Source organism: Aspergillus uvarum (assembly GCF_003184745.1).
Source record: "Aspergillus uvarum CBS 121591 unplaced genomic scaffold BO82scaffold_21, whole genome shotgun sequence".
NCBI lineage: Eukaryota > Fungi > Ascomycota > Eurotiomycetes > Eurotiales > Aspergillaceae > Aspergillus > Aspergillus uvarum.
This window is the reverse complement of record NW_020291318.1, coordinates 1-24,870: the sequence shown is the minus strand read 5'-3', so window position 1 is coordinate 24,870 and position 24,870 is coordinate 1. Positions and strand designations below refer to the sequence as shown.

At 55.2% G+C, this 24,870-nt stretch overlaps 10 protein-coding genes across 10 annotated transcripts; 7 read left to right on the top strand and 3 right to left on the bottom strand.

The window, feature by feature from the left end:
* Window positions 1-123: 123 nt before the first annotated feature.
* On the bottom strand, window positions 124-2,198 carry BO82DRAFT_353537 (alpha-mannosyltransferase). Its single transcript, XM_025634978.1, has one exon. The coding sequence runs from the start codon at window positions 1,776-1,778 to the stop codon at window positions 309-311; it is 1,470 nt and encodes a 489-aa protein (XP_025492776.1). The 5' UTR covers window positions 1,779-2,198; the 3' UTR covers window positions 124-308.
* A 94-nt stretch (window positions 2,199-2,292) lies between these two features.
* On the top strand, window positions 2,293-2,671 carry BO82DRAFT_59225 (uncharacterized protein). Its single transcript, XM_025641365.1, has one exon. The coding sequence runs from the start codon at window positions 2,354-2,356 to the stop codon at window positions 2,606-2,608; it is 255 nt and encodes an 84-aa protein (XP_025492775.1). The 5' UTR covers window positions 2,293-2,353; the 3' UTR covers window positions 2,609-2,671.
* A 579-nt stretch (window positions 2,672-3,250) lies between these two features.
* BO82DRAFT_59219 (uncharacterized protein) lies at window positions 3,251-6,044 on the top strand. The gene has a single exon (XM_025641364.1). It carries the CDS (start codon window positions 3,458-3,460, stop codon window positions 5,840-5,842), a length of 2,385 nt encoding a protein of 794 aa, XP_025492774.1. The 5' UTR covers window positions 3,251-3,457; the 3' UTR covers window positions 5,843-6,044.
* Window positions 6,045-7,302: 1,258 nt separating this feature from the next.
* Window positions 7,303-7,803, bottom strand: BO82DRAFT_363980 (uncharacterized protein; the record flags this gene model as incomplete). Its single annotated transcript, XM_025636922.1, has 3 exons — window positions 7,303-7,510; window positions 7,607-7,691; window positions 7,731-7,803. The coding sequence occupies 3 exons, from the start codon at window positions 7,801-7,803 to the stop codon at window positions 7,303-7,305; spliced, it is 366 nt and encodes a 121-aa protein (XP_025492773.1).
* Window positions 7,804-11,973: 4,170 nt separating this feature from the next.
* On the top strand, window positions 11,974-13,176 carry BO82DRAFT_382811 (uncharacterized protein; the record flags this gene model as incomplete). The annotated part of the gene is made up of 1 exon (XM_025637963.1): window positions 11,974-13,176. The coding sequence occupies one exon, from the start codon at window positions 11,974-11,976 to the stop codon at window positions 13,174-13,176; it is 1,203 nt and encodes a 400-aa protein (XP_025492772.1).
* A 2,605-nt stretch (window positions 13,177-15,781) lies between these two features.
* Window positions 15,782-16,874, bottom strand: BO82DRAFT_59123 (YoaK family protein). Its single transcript, XM_025641363.1, has 3 exons — window positions 16,802-16,874; window positions 16,540-16,747; window positions 15,782-16,436 (listed from the first exon to the last, which is right to left on the bottom strand). The coding sequence occupies exons 2-3, from the start codon at window positions 16,685-16,687 to the stop codon at window positions 15,832-15,834; spliced, it is 753 nt and encodes a 250-aa protein (XP_025492771.1). The 5' UTR covers window positions 16,688-16,747; window positions 16,802-16,874; the 3' UTR covers window positions 15,782-15,831.
* Window positions 16,875-17,937: 1,063 nt separating this feature from the next.
* BO82DRAFT_353528 (uncharacterized protein) lies at window positions 17,938-18,598 on the top strand. Its single transcript, XM_025634977.1, has 2 exons — window positions 17,938-18,077; window positions 18,165-18,598. The coding sequence occupies exon 2, from the start codon at window positions 18,179-18,181 to the stop codon at window positions 18,440-18,442; it is 264 nt and encodes an 87-aa protein (XP_025492770.1). The 5' UTR covers window positions 17,938-18,077; window positions 18,165-18,178; the 3' UTR covers window positions 18,443-18,598.
* A 765-nt stretch (window positions 18,599-19,363) lies between these two features.
* BO82DRAFT_353527 (kinesin-3 family protein uncB) lies at window positions 19,364-21,779 on the top strand. Its single transcript, XM_025634976.1, has 2 exons — window positions 19,364-19,646; window positions 19,722-21,779. The coding sequence occupies exons 1-2, from the start codon at window positions 19,442-19,444 to the stop codon at window positions 21,416-21,418; spliced, it is 1,902 nt and encodes a 633-aa protein (XP_025492769.1). The 5' UTR covers window positions 19,364-19,441; the 3' UTR covers window positions 21,419-21,779.
* Window positions 21,780-21,809: 30 nt separating this feature from the next.
* On the top strand, window positions 21,810-24,051 carry BO82DRAFT_353526 (translation initiation factor eIF2B subunit delta). Its single transcript, XM_025634975.1, has 2 exons — window positions 21,810-22,838; window positions 22,963-24,051. The coding sequence occupies exons 1-2, from the start codon at window positions 21,834-21,836 to the stop codon at window positions 23,992-23,994; spliced, it is 2,037 nt and encodes a 678-aa protein (XP_025492768.1). The 5' UTR covers window positions 21,810-21,833; the 3' UTR covers window positions 23,995-24,051.
* A 435-nt stretch (window positions 24,052-24,486) lies between these two features.
* On the top strand, window positions 24,487-24,847 carry BO82DRAFT_401216 (Apc13 domain protein; the record flags this gene model as incomplete). The annotated part of the gene is made up of 1 exon (XM_025639238.1): window positions 24,487-24,847. A coding segment is annotated over one exon (361 nt), but the record flags the coding sequence as incomplete, so codon positions are not given.
* Window positions 24,848-24,870: the final 23 nt, after the last annotated feature.

Below are 24,870 nucleotides of genomic sequence, written 5' to 3'. Positions count from 1 at the left end.
TGTGTTTGGCGTTAGTTGGGCGTAGTGTGGGTGGACACTATATATGATGGCAGGTATGAGGGCTCTAATCCTTAGAACGTCCTGCTAGCATCTACCATGGAGAGTATAAGCCTCGCTCTGGTACAACATCTGTGATATATGACTGAAGATTGTAGAAACATGCATGGTGTAGAATCGTAACTAAACGTGATATGTACACAACGGTCCCCAAAACCGTGTCATTCATAACGCATGCCCGTTAGGTTGAAAAGAAGCAGAGAAAAGACAACAACCGTTTGGTATCACACGACAAAAAAAGGACCAGGCGCTCAACCAAACTTGGGATCATCGTCATGCGGCTCGGCAAAGACATTGCCCCAGTACGCCTCGACCTTCTCGCAGATCTCGTCCTTGCGCTCCCAGGTCCAGAAGCTGATGGCGGGGTCGCAGCTGACGTTCTTGATCTCCGCCCAGTAGGCGCGCTCGACGTCGTACCGGAAGCGCTGGACGGTGTCCTCGGGGACGAGCCAGGCGCGGCCGTCGGAGCCGTCGGCGCGCAGCGTGGGCGCCGTCTCCCACTTCATGCCGAACACCTTCTCGCCCGGGTTGAACTTGGGGTAGTTGGCGTGGATGAAGAAGGCCGGGGGCGCGGGGGCCACCGCGGGGTCCTGCACGCGCCACTGGCCCGCGCTCGTCAGCGCGTGGTCCGCGATCGGGTCCGTCTGCACCATGGCCGACCCGGAGATCCCGCCGCCCGGTTTGGCGTGGCCCACCGCCTGCACCCGCTCGCTGACCGCGTAAAACGGCTCGCCCACCGCCGCCGCCGCCTGCACGAAGGTCTCCTTGTCGCCCTCGCCGGGCGCCCCCTGCGACAGCAGCCGGAAATAGTGCGACGGGCCGTAATAGTTGTAGTACGCGGCTAGGAGCAGGGTCATCTGGTGCGTCTTCTTCGACACCAGGAACGCCCCGGCCTCCGAGGAGGCGCGCGCCGACATCGGCGGCATCGCCTGGCGCGAGATGTTATAGTAGAGCGGGGACGCGGTCATCGCCCAGAAGTCCGGCCAGGTCACCAGCCCCGCGGACTTGAAAGGGTCCGCGTCCAGCAGCACCTCGGGCTTGGTCAGCGGGAAGCAGTCGGCGTCCATCCAGATGACCTCCTCGAAGGAGGAGAACAGCACCGCGAAGATCTTGAGCTGGTAGTGCTCGATCGCGTTCTTGCCGACCACGTCCGAGAGGACCAGGCACCGTGCGCCTAGGTCGGGGAGGATGTCGTCGCAGATCTGCTTTTCGTACTCATCGGTGTCCTTCATGTACACTTCCACCGGCAACGTCGAGCCCAAGCGTCGGAGCATCCGCAGCGACGACAAGAACACGGGAAAGTAGGTTCCGCCCGCCGTCGAAACCACGCCTCGAGTGCCGGGCGAGTGGATGGGTCGCAGCTTCTCGGACGTCCGACACGCCTCGATGTATCGCGCATGCGCCTCCTCCATGGTATGTAGGTCCTTTTCTTCGAGGGTTGTCAAGTCGGGGCGAGGATCGGTGGAGGTGGCGTCAAAGCCGACGGCGCCGGCATCGTCGGTGTGCCCAGGCGAGGGGCAGTTTGGCCCATTCTCTTCAAGGATCGGTTTCAAGACCTTCCAGAATACATTTTGGCGTTCGACTACAGGGACTTCGAAGACGGTGCTGGGGACTACCGACGCCGGTGGGGGTGCCCAGTACACATAGACGGTGCAGATGAGGAGCAAGGCGCCCGTGGCCGTGATGAAAGATTTGAGTCTACCCGGTCGAAGGATCGGCATCTTGGTATGTGAGACCGCGTCTCAATCGAGAGATTGGCTGGCTAGCAGTCTTCACGCAGGCGATTCGTTTCTTGGCTGGGTGCGTTTCGTCGACCTTGAAGGGTGGTTCGGTGGATACAGGGATACCAGACGATTCGATAGCAGATATTCGTGCAGTATACTCACGCATGAGCCAACATGATAGGCGACTTTGGGAATAGGGGGTTTCGTAGGGAGGATTGGCGGAGATGTTGTTGTCCTAGGAGAGATGCGAATCACGGCCTGGATTATGATCGGGCTGTGGAAGGCCTCAAACGCTGATCGATTGGAAGGATGGTGGGTGGATGAATCAGACTAGGGATAGTCGGACAATTGCAGCCATACAGCTAGCTCTTTTTCGAGTTATGAATGTCGGTCTCAATTGACCTCGACGCCGTCGAGATAGAATCCATGGTTGGTAAATGGATGGCGATCGTCGAGAGATGCGCTCCCTTGGGTAGGCGGTGGCAGAATCCAGGACTTACGTTGCGCACCACTATAAATAACAACGTCTACGAGTCATTGTAGGTCTGGAGATACTGAGTAGACGTCGGTGGATGTTCTTTTTTTCGTGCTGGCTGACTCAAGGAATCATGTTCCCAATGCCTTGCAGCTTACTGGGAAAGAAATGCTTCGTGCAATCGTCGGACGAATATGAACACAGACTAAGAAGGCCGGTGAATAGCAACCGTATCGATCATATAGTGCAGCCACAGCTCCCGGAGGAGAGGTTTGAGGTTGGGACGGGTTATCATGGCGCCGAGCTAACTCCTATATCCGGCAATGGGACCGTTGAAGACCTGAATGCATGATTGAATGGATCCTCAAGCGATGATCGGTTTCGACCGAGAAGTGTAAAAAAAAAGCCCACTTGCTGCAGAAGATTGCAGAAGATGCAGAAGATGCAGAAGATGCAGAAGATTGCCCCAAAGGAGTAATAGATTTAGAAGGCCGGCCAGACCCGAATCCAGCCCGGTGGGAACATGTGCCGCACTAATCCCAGTTGGGCCTCTTTCCCCTCCCTCCCCATCTTTCCTTCTCGCTGCCTCCCTCAGGCATTATTCATCAGTTCTCCTATTCCTCAATCGTCTTCCTCTACTCAAGCTTCAACCATGGTCCAAGACCAACCGGCGGGGACCTTAAAATGGAGCCTACAGCTAGGGGCAATTTTAATTTGACAAATACAGAGACTCAACAACTCCAACTACAGAGTTTCTCCCACCGTGTTCACCGTGTACTGTACTAAGAAGTTCATAAGTTTAGTTTAATATCCGGGTCGGCATCTCCTAAGGGCGGATGATACCGCAACGATCGCCGCTTCTGCCCTTCACTGCCCGTCCACCTTGCCAGGACCCATTGCAAGCTAGAACGAGGGCCTAATGGGGGTCATCTCTGATATGTTTGTGTCATAAAATCTCGAACTATCCAACTTCACTTCTCCCAGTCACCTCGATCCCTTGTCGGTTCCTGTATATAAGCTTTGCCGGTGCTGCTGCCACTACTACACCCATCCTGCCAGTGTCAACTTGACCACGCGATTACCCTCCTGCTTTGCTTGATCTATCATCCATGGGACCCCGCACCCCGGGTCACCTCCACTTGGCTTGTCTGAGCTTGTTCATGCTTACCTCTCCTCCAGTCCACGAGTTCTAGTCGGCTCTATGATGGATCCTCTGCCAACGGGGCAGGGGCGCAAATCGCCGCCGGTCTCCGCTGCACCTCCGCGGAAAAGACGGAAGAGAACAGTCATCAGCCAGGCAGCCGATGACTGTTTTACCTGTGCTCGACAGGCGAGTCAATGCGATCGGAGACGGCCGTACTGCTCCCAATGTCTGGACAATGGCCGCGATTGCGCAGGCTATAAGACCACTTTGACATGGGGAGTAGGGGTGGCCAGTCGGGGAAAGCTTCGAGGACTATCCTTGCCGGTGACGGGGGCTCAGCCAGCTGCAGCCTCATCGCAGTCTCGTGCGACAGCGGCGTCGAGGGCATCACATTCGACACAGTCGACAAACTCCACTGCATCGGAGTCGCCTGCGCAGAGAAAACCGATTTCTTCTACGTTAGACTCGTCGGAAGCCAGTCGCACACCTTCTAATTTGGGGATACGTCCTAGGTCAGACCAACCTGCAAATCAGTTGCAATCGCATTCGGCTCCGGTGTCATCTGACAACCAAACCACTTCCAAACGTCCGTTACCTTGTTCAGAACCGCTACCGGTGTCAGCCTGCCATCACGCGACACCAGCTCCTTCGTTGGTTCCTTCGAGATGGGCAATGCCGGTCTGGCCAGCCTCAATACAGACTTCAATACCAGTTGCAGAGGCCAGGGACGGTCCGGGTCATGAAGAAACAGCCGTAGAGCGTTTTGAGCAGAGTGGTCAGGACAGGACTCCTTGGGTTGTTGAAAATCATGCGCCGTCCTTATCTCAGCAGCTATTAGCGCGCTCCATTGGACGAACACCGCGCCTGCGATTCCTGATCAGCTATTATGCTGAAGTGATTGCGCCAATGATCGTTGCATTCGATGGGCCGACCAATCCGTTTCGCACGTACGTCCTGCGATTAGCGCAGGAAAGCGCATCGCTTCAAGAAGCTATAGCAACTTTATCTCTTTGCAATATGCGCCAGAGACGAGAACGGGGCACAAGGTCTACCGAGCGTACCCTGCCCGCACGAATGTCATCATTGGCTCACCAGGCTTTGACGGAGGCATCCTTGAACACCCAGGCTGGTATTGATGTTCCCAAAGTTTCGGCGCGCGAGGAGCATCTTCACAGAAGTATGGCGGTCAAGGCGTTGAATGGAGAATTGGCTGATCCGCGACAACGGCTATCGGACTCGGTGCTCGCGACATTACTCGTCTTATGCCTCTTCCATGGGTGTGACACGGGGGTCGCGCAATTTAAGACCCAGTTCGCTGGTGTGACCAAGTTGCTGGCCATTCGGCTGTGCAACGGCGCCGCCCATGTGACCGAAGAATTGAAATGGTTTATTCGCATGTTCACCTGGCTCGACACTATGACAGCGACTACGAACGACCGGGATATCCAACTTCGCGGAGCTTGTCTAGACATAACCGCAATTTCGGATGGCGAATGGGGGCTTGAAAATCTGGCTGGCTGTAATGCCAGCCTGTTCAAAATCATTGCGCAGCTTGGTCGCCTGAATCTCCTCAGTCGAAACCAAGATACGCAGACTTCGGCATCTCCTGAAGTCCATGCCCCATCAACCACCGTTCCTCCCCATATCGCGTACAGCTCAACGAGTACACCGGGTATGCCTTCCGAGTCGTTTACGAGGTTCATTCCTCCACAGGCGGGAAACTCCAGCTCAGCTTCGGCTTCTCCCATGTTCTGGGCCGAATGGCACTGCCTGCGGCAGAAGCTTGAATCGTGGAGGTTTGACTCGGGGCGGCGACAATCATCGTCTCCCCATCATGTGACGACCTACATCTCGCCTCCGTCATCTCCTCCGAGCCAATTCAGGGTGGCGCCGGAACATCTGGACGATGTGAATCATATTTCTGAATCCTTTCGCCACGCCGCGATTCTCTACAGCGAGCGACTGGCTCATCCCGATCTGTCGTCTGGCCACCCTCGTATCCAGCAAATTGTGCAACGGACAATGACTCACATTCTGGCCGTCCAGTGTGATGCGTATCTCCTGTGGCCGCTGTTCATCACGGGCTCCGAGTGCGTGCTGTCCAGCCATCGGGCGATCATCCGGGAGCGGTGTCTGTATCTCTCCAAGGATTCCGGGTTTATCAACAATCTGACCTGTCTGGAGCTCTTGGAAAAGATATGGGCGGGAAGTCCTCCCGTGTCCGAGACTGGGAATCCCTACAACAGCGGTGCAGCAGCAGGTCTCGGCAACCAGCACATGAAGGCAAACGCGAGCCTGGCAGACGATATGAGCGCTGGCGCCTTGGGCGGCTGGAATGGTCTCTCTACGGAGGCCCCGACGCCTCCCCCGCGCAGACAGGGATTCCGGTGGCACGAGGTGATGCAGGTCAAACGGGAAGAAGGCGAATATATGATCGTGTAACAGTGATGATGCCGATGCCTGCCTGGGAAATAGACGGGGTACGTAGATATGGCTTGATGATGGATCACGGTTTCTTTGTATAGTATAGATGACTTGGATTTTGTACATACTGTACATAGGACCCTACAGTAGATACCTAGGATGCGTGTACATACATATGACCCATACAAGAAACACCCTCAATGTGTGTATGATTTGATTGCTTTCCACCAAGTCAACACGAGTGACAAACAGGAGAGTAACATGTGATTCGGATTGGGTAGCCAGCCAACACAAACAAAACTCCACGATCCAGAGTCCGACAGACCCGAGACAACGCCAGGATCTGGTGTCTCAGGTACTGGGTATTCCACTAAGGATGACAGTTCCGTCTCTCTGTCCATCCTTATACCATCCTATCTAGCCACGCACTAATAGACAGCCTTGCTACAGACGTACCAGCCCACCACTCATCCACCCACCGAACCACCGACCCACGAAGAAGACATTTACTACACCATGCCCCCACTTCGCAAAACCATATCGTGTACACGTATATGTAACGCTGATTTAACACGAGATCTCAAATGTCAAACTCAGAATGACGTTCACGTGGAGCCCACTAGGTACTGTACACTACACCAAAAGAACGGTGGGGTTGGGAACCCAACCCGGAGGGGTAGTGTAGATTTACTTCTGCCTTAGGTGTTTGTCCATTTTACGGTATATTGTCGATCAGTTTGTACAGTACTTATCGTGCTTATTTTAGTAGTTAGTAGTTACGTAGTACCTCTAACTTCCACAGCCCTACGCAGCGGTGTGGACGGCTGCACAGTACTTCCACCGTGACTACTGGACTGTACGTACATCGAATCAACACCCCGATATCGGGCCAGGTGAATGTATCCAGCTAGCTACCTTACCTAGATGAAAGTATGAATCTAGGGGTGTCATTGGACATTCGGTTACGTACTTTGTCCCTTGGGAACTTGGCAGCTCTGTTTATCTAAGACGAGACCTGGGGAGTTGAAGCGGGGCTCAATCCACCTGGGCTTGAGTCCAGTCCTAGACAGTCCAGTCCTAGACAGTCCAGTCCTAGACAGTCCAGTCTAGTCCATCCATGCAATCTCCAGTCGAAGAAGTACAGTACAGTACAGTACTATCCTGAGAAACGATGCATTTGACACCTTGACCCCGCTTGAAACTTACATTACCCTCCAGTCTTAAAGGTAGGTAGGTCATGTAGCAGACAAAAGGGAAGGGGGGTGTCAAACACCCAACGTCGACAAACACATTTCCCCAGGACCAGGGTTCTAGTGATGGACCGCTACGCCTAAACGTGCGTTTCTGGTCTAGTGCACAAACCCCTCAATCTTTGACTTTTGACTTCTCGCGGATGTCGGAATGCTTGCAGGGAATAATGGGTACAGTACATGTTAAATTCGGTGCGATGAGGCGATGAGGGGAGGGGGTCTGGACTGTCACTGTTGCTTGCACGGTAAGGTGGGTTGGGTAGTCTGGGTGTCGGTAGCATTGCGCGTGGCCGTGAACGGGCAGCGGCTATTAGCGTAGGGCGTACGCTGTATAGCGTATCGAAATTTCGAAGAAGAAGAAGAAGAAGAAGAAGATGATGATGATGATGATGGCGTATTGGAGGAGAGGGAGGAGGGTCCTTGGGGTATAGATGTACTGTACATAGGTACTATGTAGTACTGGGTGACGGTGTTGGTTGGTTGGTTTTTGGCAGGTTGGCTTGGATCCATGATCGGATTGGAGACTACCTACTGTAAGTACTCAGGCTCCGTCCGGAGAACGTAAATCCTTGGGATTGGAGTATCTTCTGGTTGATTGGGTTCTCGGGATAGATCGTCTATTGCATTGAGGTGCATAAGTTAGGGTCTATGCCTACGTAGGGAACTACTAGGCAGCTTGGACTGTGCCGTGGGTGGAGTTGCTGGATTCGAGAAGTGCGACTGTGCCATTGTTGCTGTGCCAATGCTGCTGAGCGTCTAAACAACGGTTTACTTCGTAGTTATTTGGACATCCATTGATGACTAGGGCTCAGGGCAAGGGCATGCATCCGTCACCCACACAATGCTACATACTTCCCTCCCACATCTTATTCCCGAATTCCAGTCGCGAGTGCGCGCGCGTGGGATCGGCATGTGGCTGGGATGCGAAGTAAACACGGCAGATGAATGGCGACGGAGGATCGCGTTTAAAACCACGGCGTAGAGAGAGGGAGGTGTGGTCTTTTGGCATCGGTCGGCTGCAGAGGAGATCTGTACACATCGGAGTGAGTGAGATACAGCCAGGCATAGCCGAGGGGTCCTCAATTGGCGTGTCGCAGTCAGATTGATAGTCCAATCATCAATCAAAAGTCGGCAGGTGTGATCTGAGAAGGACTCAGAGTGGTGGTCGTAATATTTGGCTGGCTGTGTACGGAGAACTCCGTATTGTATGTACATTACCGTACAGACATACTTGGGAGATATAGACAAACACCACCACCACAACAATAACAACAGTCGCAGTTCTAGATCTCCGGCTCCGAGAAACAAGCAAGGGACGGTGAAAAGCGAAAACTCTGCCGGTGGAGACCTGGGCTGTGGGTGGAGTGCAGGAAAAGTGTTAATTTGTATTTAGCTCCGATAGTGCTCTGTGCTCTGTGAGCTGTGCCGTGTTCTTTCTTTCTTTCTTTCCAGAGAACTTCTATTTTCAGTCGGTGCTTTGATTGAATAAATGAATGCTGAATGGTTGGGGAAAGAGCACCACCCGCTCGAGCAGTGATGGGAATTGCAGGTCACATTCGCGCTTGTGATGACCCTTCCCCCTCCCCCGGTCTGACTATCAATCAGTAGTATTCTAGAGTATGTAGGCGCTAGTTGGCCGCCAGCAGCCATCTTTCTGAATAGGAATCACTGCTGCCGCTCGGGAGAATTCTTGGATGCATTAGAGCCGCTGGCGCTGCGCAAGCCGGAGTTTCCTCTCTGTGCCCGGTGACTGACTGACTGACTGACTGACGGTCTATACTTCCTGAATCCTGAGACGATCCGCTCTGCCTGCTCTTGTGCGCCCACCGGACCCTCATTCCGCGTCCGCGTCTCCGTTGCCCGTCCAATGGGTGGAGCCAGTGCCGCGATGGCGTTTATCGCATTTTTTGATAGCGAGTAAATATTGGAGTTGGACCCAGCAAGCGAGACAACCCTCGACGAAGAGAGACATCTCCGTCTTCCTTTATCCTTTATCGCCCGTACCGGTACCTCTACTTTAGACGCCACCACGTAACCATGATCACATCTGGGCTTCGACCTGCTTTGGACCCCGAGCGCCATGTGCAACCAGACCTCGAAGCGAAAAAGGGCTGCCTATCTATCTGCCAGGGGTTGTTCGGACATGACTGGCTGCGCAACTCCGATTGCGTAGCTTTTCTCACTCGCCCGGGGGGTAAGAGTCTTAGCAGCTCTGTGCTATTGGGCAGGATCTGAGCCAGGCGGGATTGATATTAAGATAGTCACTAAGCCATGGCTCGAAGCATGGTGGGGCAGGAGGGAAGAAGTACTCTTCTTACAGTCTTCTTACAGTAACCTGTGAATCTGCGACCCTCGTTTGCGGTCCAGCCTGCATGGGGGGCCCCCTTAGCCCTATCACATTCGCGTCTCGGCCAGGCCTGTCAGAAACCGAGAAACTGAGTCTGGAGTACGCGGAGTACCACATCAGATGCTGTATGCAGTTTCCAATCGCTCCAGTCTCAACTCAGATACCTTTTCCATCCGAACTTCACAGAGACTTTTGATTTTCTTCTTTCTTCTCGAACAAAAACAGGAAAATCAGGGATCTGCCCGGTCGGAGAATTAATTGTGAAAGGAGGGTCCTCTTTTTTAGACTCCCGCGCTCAACTGTGCAAATTGCGGTCTGTCCAACCGGCCAGTATGGGTGGTTGCTGCCCAGCTGCTGGGCGACGGCGGTAACGCCCATTTACCATGACCAAAAGAACTCCCAAGTTGCCCAACATTTTCCCTCAACTACACTACACAACTAGTGCTCGTGGCCACAACAGGAGATATCCCTGCCATTTGGTTCCACTGGGCTGGAAATGCCTGCCCGCCTGGAGTTCTGTATCCATGGATTTTCAACCGGTTGACGGGCTCATCCGCACCCGCGTTCCATGGAACCAAATCCAACCAGACCAAACGATAAGACACTTCGACAGGATTTTACAGTAGTGGCTTCGGGACTATCTCTATTTACAGCAATGGACTAATCGATCCCATGTACCCGAGAGGTCGTACTTTCGACCCTGTGCGATTATTCATTAATCTCTCGACTGTGACACCAACGTGTAAGACTAACTGGTTGCGCGACAGCGTCATCTTCGCCACAGCCCGCCTGCCTACAGTGGAATATAGAAGCCTTGGGGCTGATGCTGCGACGAGATGGTTGATTCGTATTATCAACGCTTACTCGATGGTTGTGACTGAGCCACCCGTGGCAATGTGATCTCTCCATGACTCATTGACTAGTTGACATACCAGACGACCGAATGAAGGACTATCAACAGGATCGGCTCGCCAGCTCCATCGCGTTTCCTGCAGGCTCCAACGGTAGGGTAATGTACGTACATCGGATGCCATGCGGGAAATCCCCAGCCATGTTGGACGAAGCATCTAGCCAATGACGCAGAGCGTGACTCTTATCTACACGGTGATGAGGGTTCGAACATCTCACTGTTCGCCATGTACGGCCATGTTGACGCGAATGAGTGGAGGGGCGGATGCTGCTGCACTGCTTCTATTGCGGCAACAAACATCTTGTTCTTCCTTCCTCCTGTTTCAGCAACGTCAACCAAGATGGGAGGGAAGGGGAGGGGGGATGCCCAACAGGGGATTATTTCGTATGTAGCAAGTAGTAGATGGATTGTTCAGATGACTCTGTCCGACGGGGGCCTGTTGCCATGATGAGTAAGAGTCAAGTGAGTGGCATGGAGAGTGACCGCAGTGCACAATGTGGGCGGCAATTCTGCGCATTTCATTCATTCATGTAGTCATCCATTCCCCCCTCCGTGGAAGTGTATATAAGGGAGCAGTACTCTCCACCTGATCACCTTGGTCGGGTTCTGGAAAAGAGGGTGTAGTGGGTGATGACTCTGGAAATGAGCTGGAAGGTGATCAGCTTCTTCTTCTTCTCATAGCAGCAGCAGCAGCAGCAGCAAATCCTAAAACCCAGTGCAGCATCACGCTGGTTTCAAATTGGTGTTTCTTCCTCCCCTCCCATTCCTTTCCTTTCCCTCCCTGTCTCTCCCTCTCTCCCTCTTGGGAGTGGGAGTTGTTGGGCCTGAAACGCGCCCAAGGCACCCATCCCTCCCTCCATCACCACCATCACCACCACATAAAAAATACGGTATTGTAAAGCCGAGACCGAAACGGCCACGAACGCGAGAGGTCACTTTTTGCTGCCTCCACCCCCAAAGCGAGACTAAGACACTAGTACCAGTTACCACCAGTGCAGCCCCCACTTGCAAGTCCACCCAGTCCACCCTTGCAATTCTGTCCCGTGGTTACAAAACCGGTTGTCTCCTCCACCCCCTCTGGGCTCTCCCCCTTCGAATCATTTATCCATCCATCCACCATTCATACACCCTGTTCGGGTTCAACCTCTACATCTACATCTACAATAACAAATACAACCATCCGGGTTGGATGAACGAAGTCTAAGCGATTCAAGCGAGTCTCAACCGCAGCTATCGCTTGTTCGCCACTCGTGTCGCGGACTCCGATAGAGTCTTCTAGGGATCACAGGTCGCTTCTCTGCATAGCCGCCTTCAACAACTACGCCCCGTTCAGCGTTCGATAGAGCGAACGACGTTCAAATGCACTCTCGGCACATACAGCTCTATCCCTCCTCTCCCTCAGAAACCGCACCACGGTGACGGTTCTCTCCCATCAATCTTCCGATTTCGTTGTCCTCTGCTTCGGCGTCGATCGGCTTGTTACTACGATATCCTGTATAATATACCTGGGTTGTGCTGTTTCTATTCTCGCCTTTGATATCTTGCGATCGGGAGATTCTTCCCCACGTTCTAAAAGTTCTCTCGTCCACGACCTGTTTTTGATTGCCCGCGTGATTCGACTTCCTATGCACGTTTCTCGATAATGTATCACTACACTACTCCACCTCCTGGGTGGTCCTACGACTACACGACCTCTCCTCCCACGTCTCCTCACTACGCCTACTACGCCTCCCCCTTCGCCAATGCCTACGGCTCGCCGCGCGGTCCGTCGAAGCGCCACAACCGCAAAGCCAGCTACGCCGGCCCGAAAGAAACCGCCGGATGGTATGCTGGGTATGGGCAAGGGTTCTACGAAGCGATGCCAGAATATGGCACGCCACCGCGCAAGCACGATCCTGTAAGTGCTTCTTTTGGTGGCTATTCTCGTCGTCGCAGCACCATGTCCGGGGCCCCAGCGGCGGGCCCGTGGGAACATGCCGGCGCCCACCCGTCGCACCCGTCGCACCCGTCGCACACCCGGCCCATCTTTGTGGATGTGGTCGACGACGGATCCGACGGCGATGCGCCGCGATACGTCTTCCGCGAGGAACCCAGTCCTCCGCGTCGCAAGCCGTCGACGTCTCACCGCAAGCCCAAGCCACCCACTGATCAATACTTCTACTATAACCAGGTGCCTGCCCATGAAGATGCCGATGCGGCCAAGCGACCTCGGGCGCGCCGTCAATCCACCTCCACCCGCACGCCCAACAAGCCAAAGCCGTCCGCTCCTACCGCCAAGCCAGCTCCAAAAGCCACAGAAGCCGATGCGGCCCGAGAAGGGATTCCCCCAGGCTACTCGATCAAGAACTGGGACCCGACGGAGATGCCGATCATTCTGCTGGGGAGTGTATTCGACGCGAACTCGCTGGGCAAGTGGATCTACGATTGGACCGTGTTCACGCATGGGGCCTCGACGCCCATGGCGGATGTGGCGGGCGACCTGTGGCTGCTGTTGATCAAATTGGCCGGCAAGGTGAAAAGAGCCAACGAGTGTCTCGACCGCATCCGGCGCCCCGAGGCTCAGGAGGTCGTGGAGGATTTCCTGCAGAGCGGGGAACGCCTGTGGGCGCGGTTCAAGAAGCTGCTCAAAACCTGTGAGCAGTTTATGTGGAAGGCGGCCAAGCGGGAAGGGGGCAAGGGAGCTGTGTCGATGGGCCGCAATGCTGGCTGTGAGTTTGTCGAGACGATCTTTGGCCGGGATCGCGAGCTGGAGAGTACGGAGAAGCTGATGAACAGCATCCGTTTGTGGAACATGCGGTTTGACGCCAACTGCGAAGAGATTCTCCGTCGCCCGTCGGCCGCCTAGCCTCTGCGACTGCGACTGCGACTGCGACTGCGACTGCTAAAAGCACTATCTGATTAATTTGTTTTGGTTTTGTTGGTATTTACATGGGAGCTTTTGACAGCACTATCCGCATCACGCAGGATTACAGGATACATGTGCAGTTGTTGCCGACTTACACTGCTTGGATTTAATGGTCGGCATGCATTTCAGCGCGTTTGGTGACTCCATCTTATTGGTGCATCTTCAGGGTGAACAGTCCCGTCTATCATTCTCACGCAAATGCTTTTATTTTTGTTTTGGTTGCGTTCTGAATTTGTTTGTTTCAAGCTTTCAAGCATGACTTCTAATTCTGGGCTGGGGATTTGTTTTCCTTTGGCGTGCCTTGTTCAGTTTCACACGGCGTAACCTGCGATTTCCGCTGCTTGTTGCTGCTGCGATTCCTGTGGGCTTTTTTTCTTCGTTTCAATCTGTCTTTTTGATGATACCATTCTGCGATCACTGTTTCGCCCCGGGACTGCTGGTTGAATCATTCTTTTTTTTTCTTGGGTGTGGCGGGGTTCGACACCGTTTCCTACATTTACTATCTTTGACCGTTGATAGACATACAGTACAGTATACAACTGATACAATGAATTTTTCTGTACCAAGAGTAGCAATGTACGGATTCAACGTAATGCTTAACGTCTGCTAACGGATGCCATACCAAGAAGGCTGTGGCTATGACTGTGGCTGTAGCCGGCGTGTGGTGACTCTCACTCAGCCTTCGGTTTGGGTTCAACCCTGCCCTTCAGCCCTGCCCTCAGCCCTCAGCCTTAACATGAGCTTTTGACGACCAGTGTATGCAGAAGCGCCTCTCTCTAAGTCCACCAAGATCGAAAGCCCAGATCTAGCCCCAGCCTTAGACCTTAAGAGTCAGAACCGGCTGTGTAAGTGTGCGTAGAACGGAAAGGAATGCTCGGAAAGAAGCCCCCCGCGGGCCCCATCTCCCCAGCCCTAGGTCTGCAGCATACCTCTGTCGTGCATGGCATGCATGCAGGCGTGGGCCCCCTCCGCGCCTCGTGTGGCACTGTGGCGAGGTTTACCATGTGGGAATGGGGATAGTACGGGTACCCCCTTCTTCGTACCTGCTTATCCTGCAGACAGACACTACCCATGTACTGCCAATATAGTACACGTAGGCGGTAGGCCCAATCCCTCCTGCTTATGCCGATGGAGTATGAGGACAGGTACTGTACGATGACTCGCAGGAATGTACAGTGAGTATGACCTCAGCTCCGGAGACCGTGAGCATAGACGTGACGGATGGGGAATGTTGCGTACGTGGTGTGCGCGTGTGATGCATGCACGGTTATTGGTCGGTATGTTTATGTCTAGACTGTGTGGCTTTGCGGTACGCGTGGGATGGTTTTGGGCTTGGAATCTAGGTGAGGTTGGATTCTTGTGCTGTCCGGCGGGAAGGGAGGCTTCTGGTTGCCTTTCTTTTTTGGTCTCTGGATGACGTCGATTTGTGTCTTCACTTGGTATTGGGTTTGGAGTGGGATTGGATGTAGTGGTGGTGGTGGTGGTGGTGTAGGTTGGTATGCTTGGGGGTTAAGTGCGGTCTTTTTCTTGGTCTGATTGTATGGTTGCACTTGGGGGTTGGGTGCCATACCTGGTGGGCTTCAGTAGATGGAGGGAGGAGGAGGGGGAGGGAGGTGGCCTCTGGGGTGAGATGAGCTGGATTGTTGATCTTGCGTATTGTCTGTTTCTCTTGTCCTAGATGCATACGTAGTACTGTTGGAGGTGGGGAGGCGGGGAAGGGTCACGGCACGGTCACGGTCATCGGGACTTCAATGGGTGCAACTCAAGTGGGGTCTTCGCCTTACTGCGGTGCCACTAGTATTGCCCAGTGGTGGAGGCCCGCATCCAGCCAGCTAGCCAGTTACCCCACGGGCATCCATTCGCCTCGAAGCCGGATGCAGGTTGGGGACCGTGGACTGGATCTCGTGCCCCTCCTTGTGGTGGTTGGCCCGGGTGGACTTGGGTTCGGTGGTGTTAGTGGCTTAGTGGTTGCGTGGGTGTAGATGTATGCGTGTTGAGGTTGATTGTGGTAGCTGTTGTTTCTCTATTATTGTAGCAGTTGTTGGTGAGGGAGAGGGGGGCTGTCTGTTGTGGTGAGTGGTGACTGGGAAGCTGAAAGGAAGGGGGGTCTGGGGGTTCTCCCCCAGATAGTTATACTATAACTTGGACTTAGGGTTGAGGTTGCTGGAAAGTTGAAAGAAAGGGGGGTCTGGGGGTTCTCCCCCAGATAGCTATACTATAGCTGGATTCAGTAGTAAGGTAGCGTAATTGACAAGCGTGGGGAGGCTATTGTGTGTTGCGGAGAGTTCAGGCGAGGTGTGCTGTTTCTAGCGGAGGTTGAAGGGAGAGTGATGAGTATTATAGGGCAGGTGCTGTAGGTAAGTCTACGGATGGGCATGTGAAGATAGGATAACTTATATGTAGAACTTCATATTGTGGCCAATCTAAGCAATAGAACTCTTGAGAGGTGCAACGCAAGTCTAAAGTACACCTTGAAACCGAATCGACACGAGTAACCAACCAAGTAGGAATTCTATCAATATACTGTACTGTATTCACATCTATCCCAAAACCACAACATTACTCAATCCGTCAGATCTACCCCTTTGAACTGGTTCAACCCTTCGTCTCCCCCTTCCAGACCAACCACCCCAGCCCAATCAACAACTTCACCCCGGCCGCCATCCACAGCGCCGACTCCATCCCGCCCGAGGTCTTACTCAACCAGCCGCCCGCAATCGCCCCGATCAGCAGGAACACGACCCCACCAATCCGACGATTGCGCTTCACGTTCCCGTTGGGCACCTGCAGCAGCTTGGGGTCGGACGCCACGTCGAAGTAGACGCTGGTCAGCACGACCGTGGGGATCTCGTTGTACCCCAGGGCGCGCGACGAGGTGATCGACCCGGCGGACTGGAACGCCAGCAGCGCGATGGGGATCAGCTCCAGGAACAGCCGGCCGCCCGTCAGCTTGCTGTCCGTCGAGGTGTGCGGGATCAGGTCGGCCTCGATGATGGCCACCGCGATGATGATCAGGATCGTCTGCGCCAGGAAGGAGAGCACCAGGGTGCCCCGCGCGCGGTTGCCGCTGCGTCGCGTCAGGTTCGCGAAGACCAGCGCCCCGATGAAGAACCACCCGATGCTCATGAGGGATTTCAGCCAGCCCCACGGTTTGTTGGCGGGTTGGTTGGAGGCGCCCAGGCCGAGAAAGATTGTGTTTCCTGGAGTAGATTAGTGTTAGTGTGAAGAAGGGCTAGTGGGGGAGAGGGTGGAGGGGGGCTGGGGCAGGGGATAAGGTGAGGAGGCAGAGGGAGGATGGCGTACCCGTTTGCATGGCTAAGAAACACGACCACGCGTTGTATGCACTACTGTCGCAGAGTCCCGTGGTGAAGCACAGCAGTAAGCAGATCAGGTCGGTGTGTTTTGGGTCGACATTCTGGTTCCAGCGCTGCGAGAAGGTGAGCTTCTTCATCTGAGGTTCCGGGTCGGAGGCTTCGAGATCGCTACCCTCGGGGGTCGACGAGACAGGGGGCTTCTCGGCCATGAGTGTGAGTTGAGTAGTGTTGTCTGGTTTGATACTACCCACGGGTATCGATATGGGACAGAGACTAGAGCCGGGGGAGAATTGGGCCTGCACCACGCCGACGCCGGGCCTGGGGCAGTCACAGTATTTATCCACGGCGGCGCCGACAACCGGCCTCGGAAGAAAATGTTCAGAGCAAAGTCCGGAGCTGACAGGCCGCCTTTTGGACAGTGAGTGATGGAGATCGTCTCTCGGCGCACGATGACTAGTTACATCTTGGCCAAATGATAAGACCCGCGGATTGGTCTCTTCCCTGCCTCTTCTCTACTCACCGGGGCGGATTGTCCAGGTTGCGCCATTCCCATTAATTCACTACTGCAGCAGTGCAGACTCGTTGAGTCTGTTTCTCTTGGCGCTGCATTGATGTTTTCGTGAGTCAAACAACGGGTGGATGTGGATGTGGAGGTGAATGAAGATGGGGAGAAGAGGAGAGGCGAAGGAGAATCCCGCCAGTTGCTCCCTCGATCCACCCGGTCGGATAGGGCTGAACTGAAGTGGAGGATGCAGTCCATGTACTGTACTCTGTACGGTCCGGATGATTGATTGCAGGGAATGTAGGTAGGTAGGCTGGCTGACTGACTGTGAGCAGAGTCATCCAGCACTCCAAGGTTCGCGATGCATTCCCACCACATCACACCGAACTTTCGACCCCATCACCACCATGAAGCAGCCCGCCCGGTGAAAGAGAGGGTGGCGATCGGGGCAGTCTGGTCTGCCGACAGCGATAGTCCCTTCTAGTCTCCCCTCGTGCATCAGCATCCGATCCCCAATTCTCCATTTTTGCTTCTGCACGGCTCGGCAACCAAGCCCTATTTCCTATCTGCCCTTCTGCTCTCTTATCCTGTCCTACTGCTTATCGTGAAGATGCTGGTGACATATCCGATGGTCCGTCCCGACCCCGTCTGCTCTCCTCCACACAATGAAAACTGTCAGCCATATGGCATCGACTCAACCATGGAAATCTCCTTGAACAAGAGGAGGGAATTATCCGTGGAACCTGACATGAACTGACAGCCGAACCAGAGGGATGTCGTGGCCAGCCCGAGGCTGCAACCAATACTCTCATCGCCAACTCCCGTCATGACCTCACCAATTTGCGGGGAAGCAATCAGCTTCGCAACCATTTCATGGGCCACTTTCCGAAGTCCCAGCGTCATTGACGCATCATCCGTGCCACCGTGGGCCATATAATCCCCTCGATTCCCACCGTGAGCTTGGACATATACAGAATCAACACAATCAGTCTTGGAACCAATATCGAACAACTGTATCATCACTGGTACGCTGGCTGTCCTTCCTGTCTCAGGAGTGCTGCTATCGACTGTATTGTATACGGGCTATGATATCCGCGACTAATCGAGAACAGACCGAGTATCTACCATGCAGTCCTCAAAAGCTAAAAACACCTCGCGCATGTCGCAAACCGCCCAGAAGCAGGCCGGCGGTTCGAAGAAAGACGATCCCACTGCCAATTGGAGTCCAGAAGAAATGTTTGAGACTACCATGGACCGCGACGGCAACCCTGTGCCCGATCCCATCTCCTACGTTGACGGTGACAGGATGGGCAAGGCGTCCAAAGGTGGCAGCAGCGAAGGCCAGGACGAAGGAGACATGTTTGCCGCGGCTAATGATGACTTCGACTAAACTCCCAGATTTGTATCACGACTGTCAAATGACGGTCAGTCAGAGGCACAGTCGATTAGCGACTGCGTCTGTCTGGGTCAATCTTATGCTGTGCGATTGGGACATGTGTAATTGAAATGAAATGAATTGAATTGAATTGGAACTATGTTAGTGACCACTTGTGCTAGGTGTGATTGAAACATCGAACTGTCGAAGGTTCTAAACATCTGGGGTTCCTCTTCTGACCCACTGTAACACAATGGACTGGACTTGATTGATCCACTTCTACGTTATCTCATCTCCCAGCAGTTGGAAATGGGCCACAGACTTGGTCTCGGGATAAATTGCTATGGCAACCGCACCCGGGGAGATGGCCTTACCGCGGCCTAAGGCTGTCGTCTAGTCCCCATCGGGACATCCCCAAACGAGTCCCTCTCCATATCGCGACCTCCTCGTTCATTGCTAACCCATACTGTCTGTCACTGTCTCTCTTTCACCCTCTTGCGCATCACTCCCCAGAGAGGGTGTGTCTTGTCTTCGACCTCCTTGCGTTCTTTGCTGCATGTTTCTCTCTTTGATTTTCCATCGCAGAAGCCCCCAATTCGATCCCGAACTGTTTACAATCTACTCCGTTTCATAGTAGCTACCCATGCCACCGGCCGGTCATTGTTGTTTGGAACCAAAGTGCGATTGAATGACCAACCTTGAACCTGAAAGTCCCCCGGAGCATCGTACCTGCTACTTGATAACTGGATCTCCCTGCCCACGGGAAAGGACGACTTATCCGGTGCACGGGGGGCCCGCCCAAACGAACCTACCAGGGACGACCTGACCGCAGTTGTCTTATTTGGCCCTGCCCGTATGTATCACTGCCTGTTGCAACGCCAGCGCGAGCATCTCACTCAGCCTTTGCAGTTTCTACTCAATCACGGCTCCGATATGGCCCTGGATCCTCGGGTTTACCACCATCTCGGCTACGGCAACGGGCTCAGCTCCCCGGCTTCGGTCACGTCATCTGCCATGTCCGCTATCACCGGCATCACTAGCCCGTCCTCCCACGCGATGACTGCTTCTGCTGCTATGTTACGGTCAACCGCCTCGAGCCCTTCGCTGCGCGCTCGCGAAAGTGTTCCCGTTGCGGCGCGCCGAGTCGATGGCCTCTCCAGCCCCTCGCCCGGAGGGAACGTCCGCGTTGTTGTCCGAGTGCGGACCTTTCTGCCTAGAGGTATGTCTCTGTTAACCGATGGAAGCAGGATGGGAGAAAGCTGATCGCGGGCTGGTACCGCCCAATGAACTCCAGAAATCGAACGCAGAGCCCAATGTCTGATCTCCATGGACCCGCACACCCAGACAACCAAGCTCCGGGCACCTCGATCCAATCCCGATGACGAAGGGAAACCCAAGTCGCAGGCGCGCGGAAAGGTTCAGGAGGATAAGTCGTTTGTGTTCGACAATTCGTTCTGGTCGCACAACACCAAAGATAAACATTATGCGACGCAGGAGGACGTGTACAACTGTCTGGGAGAGGAGTTTCTGGACCACAACTTTGAGGGATACCATACCTGCATCTTCGCGTACGGGCAGACGGGTTCCGGGAAGAGCTATACCATGATGGGGACGTCAGAGCAGCCGGGCTTGATCCCACGGACCTGCGAGGACCTGTTCCAACGGATCGAAACCGCCGAAGCCCCGGATATCAGCTACAATGTCCGCGTCTCGTACTTTGAAGTCTACAACGAGCATGTACGTGACTTGCTGGTGCCGCGCACAGAGCCCCCCCACTACCTCCGCATCCGCGAATCCCCGACGGAAGGACCGTATGTCAAGGACTTGACCGAGGTGACAGTGAAGGACTACGGGGAGATTATGCGGTACATGCGTAAAGGCGATATGTCCCGGACAGTGGCCAGCACCAAGATGAACGATACCTCCTCGCGCTCGCATGCGGTCTTTACGATCACGCTCAAGCAGATCCATCATGACTTGTCGACGGACGAGACTACCGAGCGGACGGCGCGGATCCGTCTGGTCGATCTGGCGGGGTCGGAGCGAGCCAAGTCCACCGAGGCGACCGGCCAGCGTCTCCGGGAAGGATCCAACATCAACAAATCGCTGACGACACTGGGACGGGTGATTGCGGCCCTAGCTGATCCGCAGCAGGGCCGTTCAGCGAAGCGCAAGGGCAAGGACATTGTCCCCTATCGAGATTCGATCCTCACCTGGCTGCTGAAAGACAGTCTCGGCGGCAATTCCAAGACCGCCATGATTGCGTGCATCTCACCCTCCGATTACGAGGAAACGCTGTCAACGCTGCGATATGCGGACCAGGCTAAGCGGATCCGCACGCGTGCTCGGGTTAACCAGGATCACCTGTCTGCTGCGGAACGCGACAAGCAGATTGCCGAGATGGCGGAAACCATCCGCACGTTGCAGCTGAGTGTTAGCCAAGCGACCGCCAACCGCCGGGAGAGTGAGATCCAGAACGAGCGGCTCGAGGAATACCAGCAGAAGGTGGAGAAAATGCAGCGGTTGATGGAGGAAACCAAAATGGTTAGCGAGTGCAAAATCCGCCAGCTGCAGACGGAGAACGAGGCCCTTCGCAACCATCTCAAGTTGGCGTTGGATAGTATCCGGAACCCCATCCCGCCGGTGATTGTGCCGGAGCGGCGGAGCAGCCTGTACAGTGTGAATCAAACCCCTGGCTCCCCGTCCACGCGCAAGCGCTACAGTCGGGCCTTATCCCCAGCCCCTACCTCCGGGGACGAGTCGGAGCCGAATTCAATATGGAAGGAAGAAGGCACCCCTGGGAGTGACGAGAACTCGACTCATCTGGAAGCGCATCAGATGCAGGCACACATGGAAGACCTGCTGGAGGACCTGAGTGTGTTCAAACGCAAGTTGGCGACGGACCATGAACGATTCCAACCACCCCAACCAGTGAAAAAGGATCGAAAGGGCCGACGAGCCTTAGGCGCCATCTGGGGGAACAATCGATAGGGAAGCCAGGCTTCGGAGATGTTTGACTGCAGCGTGGGGTGGCTTTCTGGGATTCGACGGCGTTATGCGGATTGGTGTTGGACTAAATGGTGTGATTCCGAAGACCTCCGGTTCTTATAATAGCTGGGCTGGGATGGTCATCTTTGCTATTGGCGTGCTGTAATTCGTTTGCTGTTTTAACTCATGTACTGATGCCACGATGGAACGATTTGTACGTATGGTAGGGCCTTCGAGGAGATGTCCGCCAGACCGCGCCACGATGAAATGTTTTGATGCCCGAATGAGTTGGATGGAATGGCGGGATACGGAATATAAGAACGGAGCGTTACTCTTACGAAGATGCTGGTACGAAGGACCGTGAGAAAATGAAAGAATGTAACATCTGCCTGTCCTTCAGTACTTGACCGGAGTAAAGATGGAGGGTTTCTTTATCCGACGCGGCCAAACTCGTGACTCAAGCCCTTTTCTGATTCCCCACATTCCGTTTCCCAATCCGCTCCGAAAAAGTCGCCCGCAACAACCACAACCTGATTCTCAACCTCTCTGGTCTCACCTCAATGCTTGTCGCGCCGGCCGTCATCCTTTCTGGAAATCTCTCCTGTTGATGACCACCCCAATCCTGCCAGCGCACACCAGCACTCCCTCGCAATCCCTTGTTTCCGCGACCGCAACCGCGACGACCACGCCCACGACCGGCGAAATGACGAGCTCAACCCCGACCGCGCCCTCCCCCTCACCTGCAGCAGCAGGAGCTCCCACCACTTCCACCCCTTCCACCGCATCCACCTCCTCCAAACCCACGAAGCAGCAACCATCCTCCCAATCACAAAAGCCGTCCAAGCCGGCCAACAAATCCAAAGATGCCGCCACCAGTGGTACCGCCGCTGGCGCTACCGCCCCCGCCGACGGCGCAACCGCCCAACTGACGCCCGCCGAACTGAAGAAGCGAGCCAAGGACGAGAAGGCCGCGCGACGGGCCCGCGAACGCGCCGAACGGGAGTCCGGCCCTGCAGGCGGAGCTCCCTCCGGTGCGGCCACGCCCGGCAAGAAGGACGGCAGCGGTTCGGCTGCTGGTTCTACTGGTGGTGGAACCAAACAGTTGCCGCGCCGGGGATCCGCGCAGAATACCTCGCAGACTGGTGGTGGGGGTAGTGTCTCTGGGTCTGGCGCGGCGGCGGCTGGCGGGTTGGAGAAGAGTGGTGGTGGTGGGGGCGGTAGTGGGGAGAGCAAGAGTAAGAAGGCCGACGACAAGAATGTGGCGGTGTTTGGACATCTTTATGGGCAGCAGAGACGGACGACGGTCGCTGGGGCGGGCAAGGAGGTGCATCCGGCGGTGTTGGCGTTGGGGTTGCAGATGAGGGATTATGTGGTTTGTGGGAGTAGTGCAAGGTGTGTGGCTACGTTGTTGGCTTTTAAGAGGGTAAGTTTTATGGTTTTTGTTGGGTCTTGACTCTGGCAGTGCCAGGGTTATACTCTGGAATAGGCCCTAGAGTTGGGCTTGTCTACCGGGTATTATGCTCTGATCCTGTTACTGACCGCTGCAGGTCATTGAAGCGTACACTACGCCCATGGGAACCTCCCTCCCTCGCCACTTGACCACCTACCTCTCCCACCAGATCACCTACCTGTCGACCTGTCGGCCCCTGTCGATCAGCCAGGGCAATGCGATCCGCGCCCTCAAACTGGCCATCTCGTCCATCGACCCCTCCACGCCCGAGGCGGAGGCCAAGGCGTTCCTGGGCGAGTTCATCGACAGCTTCATCCGTGAAAAGATCACCGTGGCCGACCAGGTGATCGCCAGCAGCGCGGCGCAGAAGATCCAGGACGGGGACGTGATCGTGACGTTCGCGGGCAGCTCGATCGTGAAGCAGACGCTGCTGCTGGCGCACAAGCAGGGCAAGAAGTTCCGGGTCTCGATCATCGACTCGCGGCCGCTGTTCGAGGGCAAGAGCCTGGCGCGCACGCTGGCCAACGCCGGCCTGGACGTGCAGTACTCGCTCGTGCACGGCATCAGCCACGCCATCAAGGCGGCCAGCAAGGTCTTCCTGGGCGCGCACGCCATGACCAGCAACGGCCGGCTGTACTCGCGCGTCGGCACCGCGCTGGTCGCCATGAGCGCCAAGGAGCGCGCCGGCGGCGTCGAGGTGCCCGTGATCGTCTGCTGCGAGACGGTCAAGTTCACGGACCGGGTGGCGCTGGATAGCATCGTCGTCAACGAGATCGCCGACGCCGACGAGCTGATCACCGCCGAGCCCATGCAGCAGCTGACGGGTCTGCCGGACCCGGCGGCGGTGACGGTCTCCGCGGCGGACGCGAAGAAGGGCGGCGGCGGTGGCGGCGGGAAATCGGCAGCGGCAGCGGCAGCGGCGGCGGCCAATGCGGCGGCGGAGTCGAACACGCTGGCGCAGAGTGTCTCGTCGTCGTTGACGGGGTGGAAGGAGTCGGCGAATCTGCAGCTGCTTAACATCATGTACGATGTCACGCCGGCCGAGTATGTGGATATGGTGGTCACCGAGATGGGGAGCTTGCCTCCGAGCGCGGTACCGATTGTGCATCGCATGAGTACGAATTTGTGATTGGGGCGTGGATGCTTGTATGTATTATGATTAGAAAACTACTTAGATTGTTTGCGGTGGTCTTGTCGAGATGTAGTACTCAGTAGGGAAGTCTTGTCTTGCTTGGCTTGTTGCTGTTGCTGTTGCTGTTGTAGTTGTACTGTAGTTCCTATCTCTTGTCTCCGATAACCGTTCTTATCTCCGCCAAACACCAACACCAACTCCACCACCACTGCATCGCATTCTCCAAACAAACCACCATACCACCACACCATAGCTTTCTCACTCGCCTTCTCGACAACCGATTTGTTCCCCTAACAAAACACGCTCACCAAACTTCGAATCCCCACCCCCAACAAACCTCACCTCAGATCCAGAACATAACCCACCACCACCAAAATGGTATCCCCCTGCCCCCCTCCCCTCGCTTCATCTCCCCCTCCACCCAAAATACTAATTTCTGTTTTTTTTTTATAAAAAAAGAGCAAAGACTCCACCCCGCACCACATCCACATGCACCACCCGCGCCTCGCCGACTACTTCGAAGACTTCACGCGCCCGCACACGCACACAGCCTCCGCCGGCGCAGCCGCATCCTCCAGCGCCCTCCTCCTGGCGTCGTCCTCGTCCACCACCAACCTCGCCTCAAGCACGTACTCCCTCGCCGCTGCGGCCGCGGCCGCCGCAGCCAACAACACCAATATCCCCCCCGGCACGAACCCGTCGTATCTCCCGGTTGAGGAAATCTACGTGGCGCCACAGTTCCAGCCGCCGAATCCGGAGGACGAGGACGATGTTGTGCCCGATCAGCATGCGGCGTTTGGGATTAGTCGGGCGATGGTTTCTGGGCCTAGGGGTGCTGGGGGACTTGGTGGTGGGGGGGCAGGGGGGTATGGT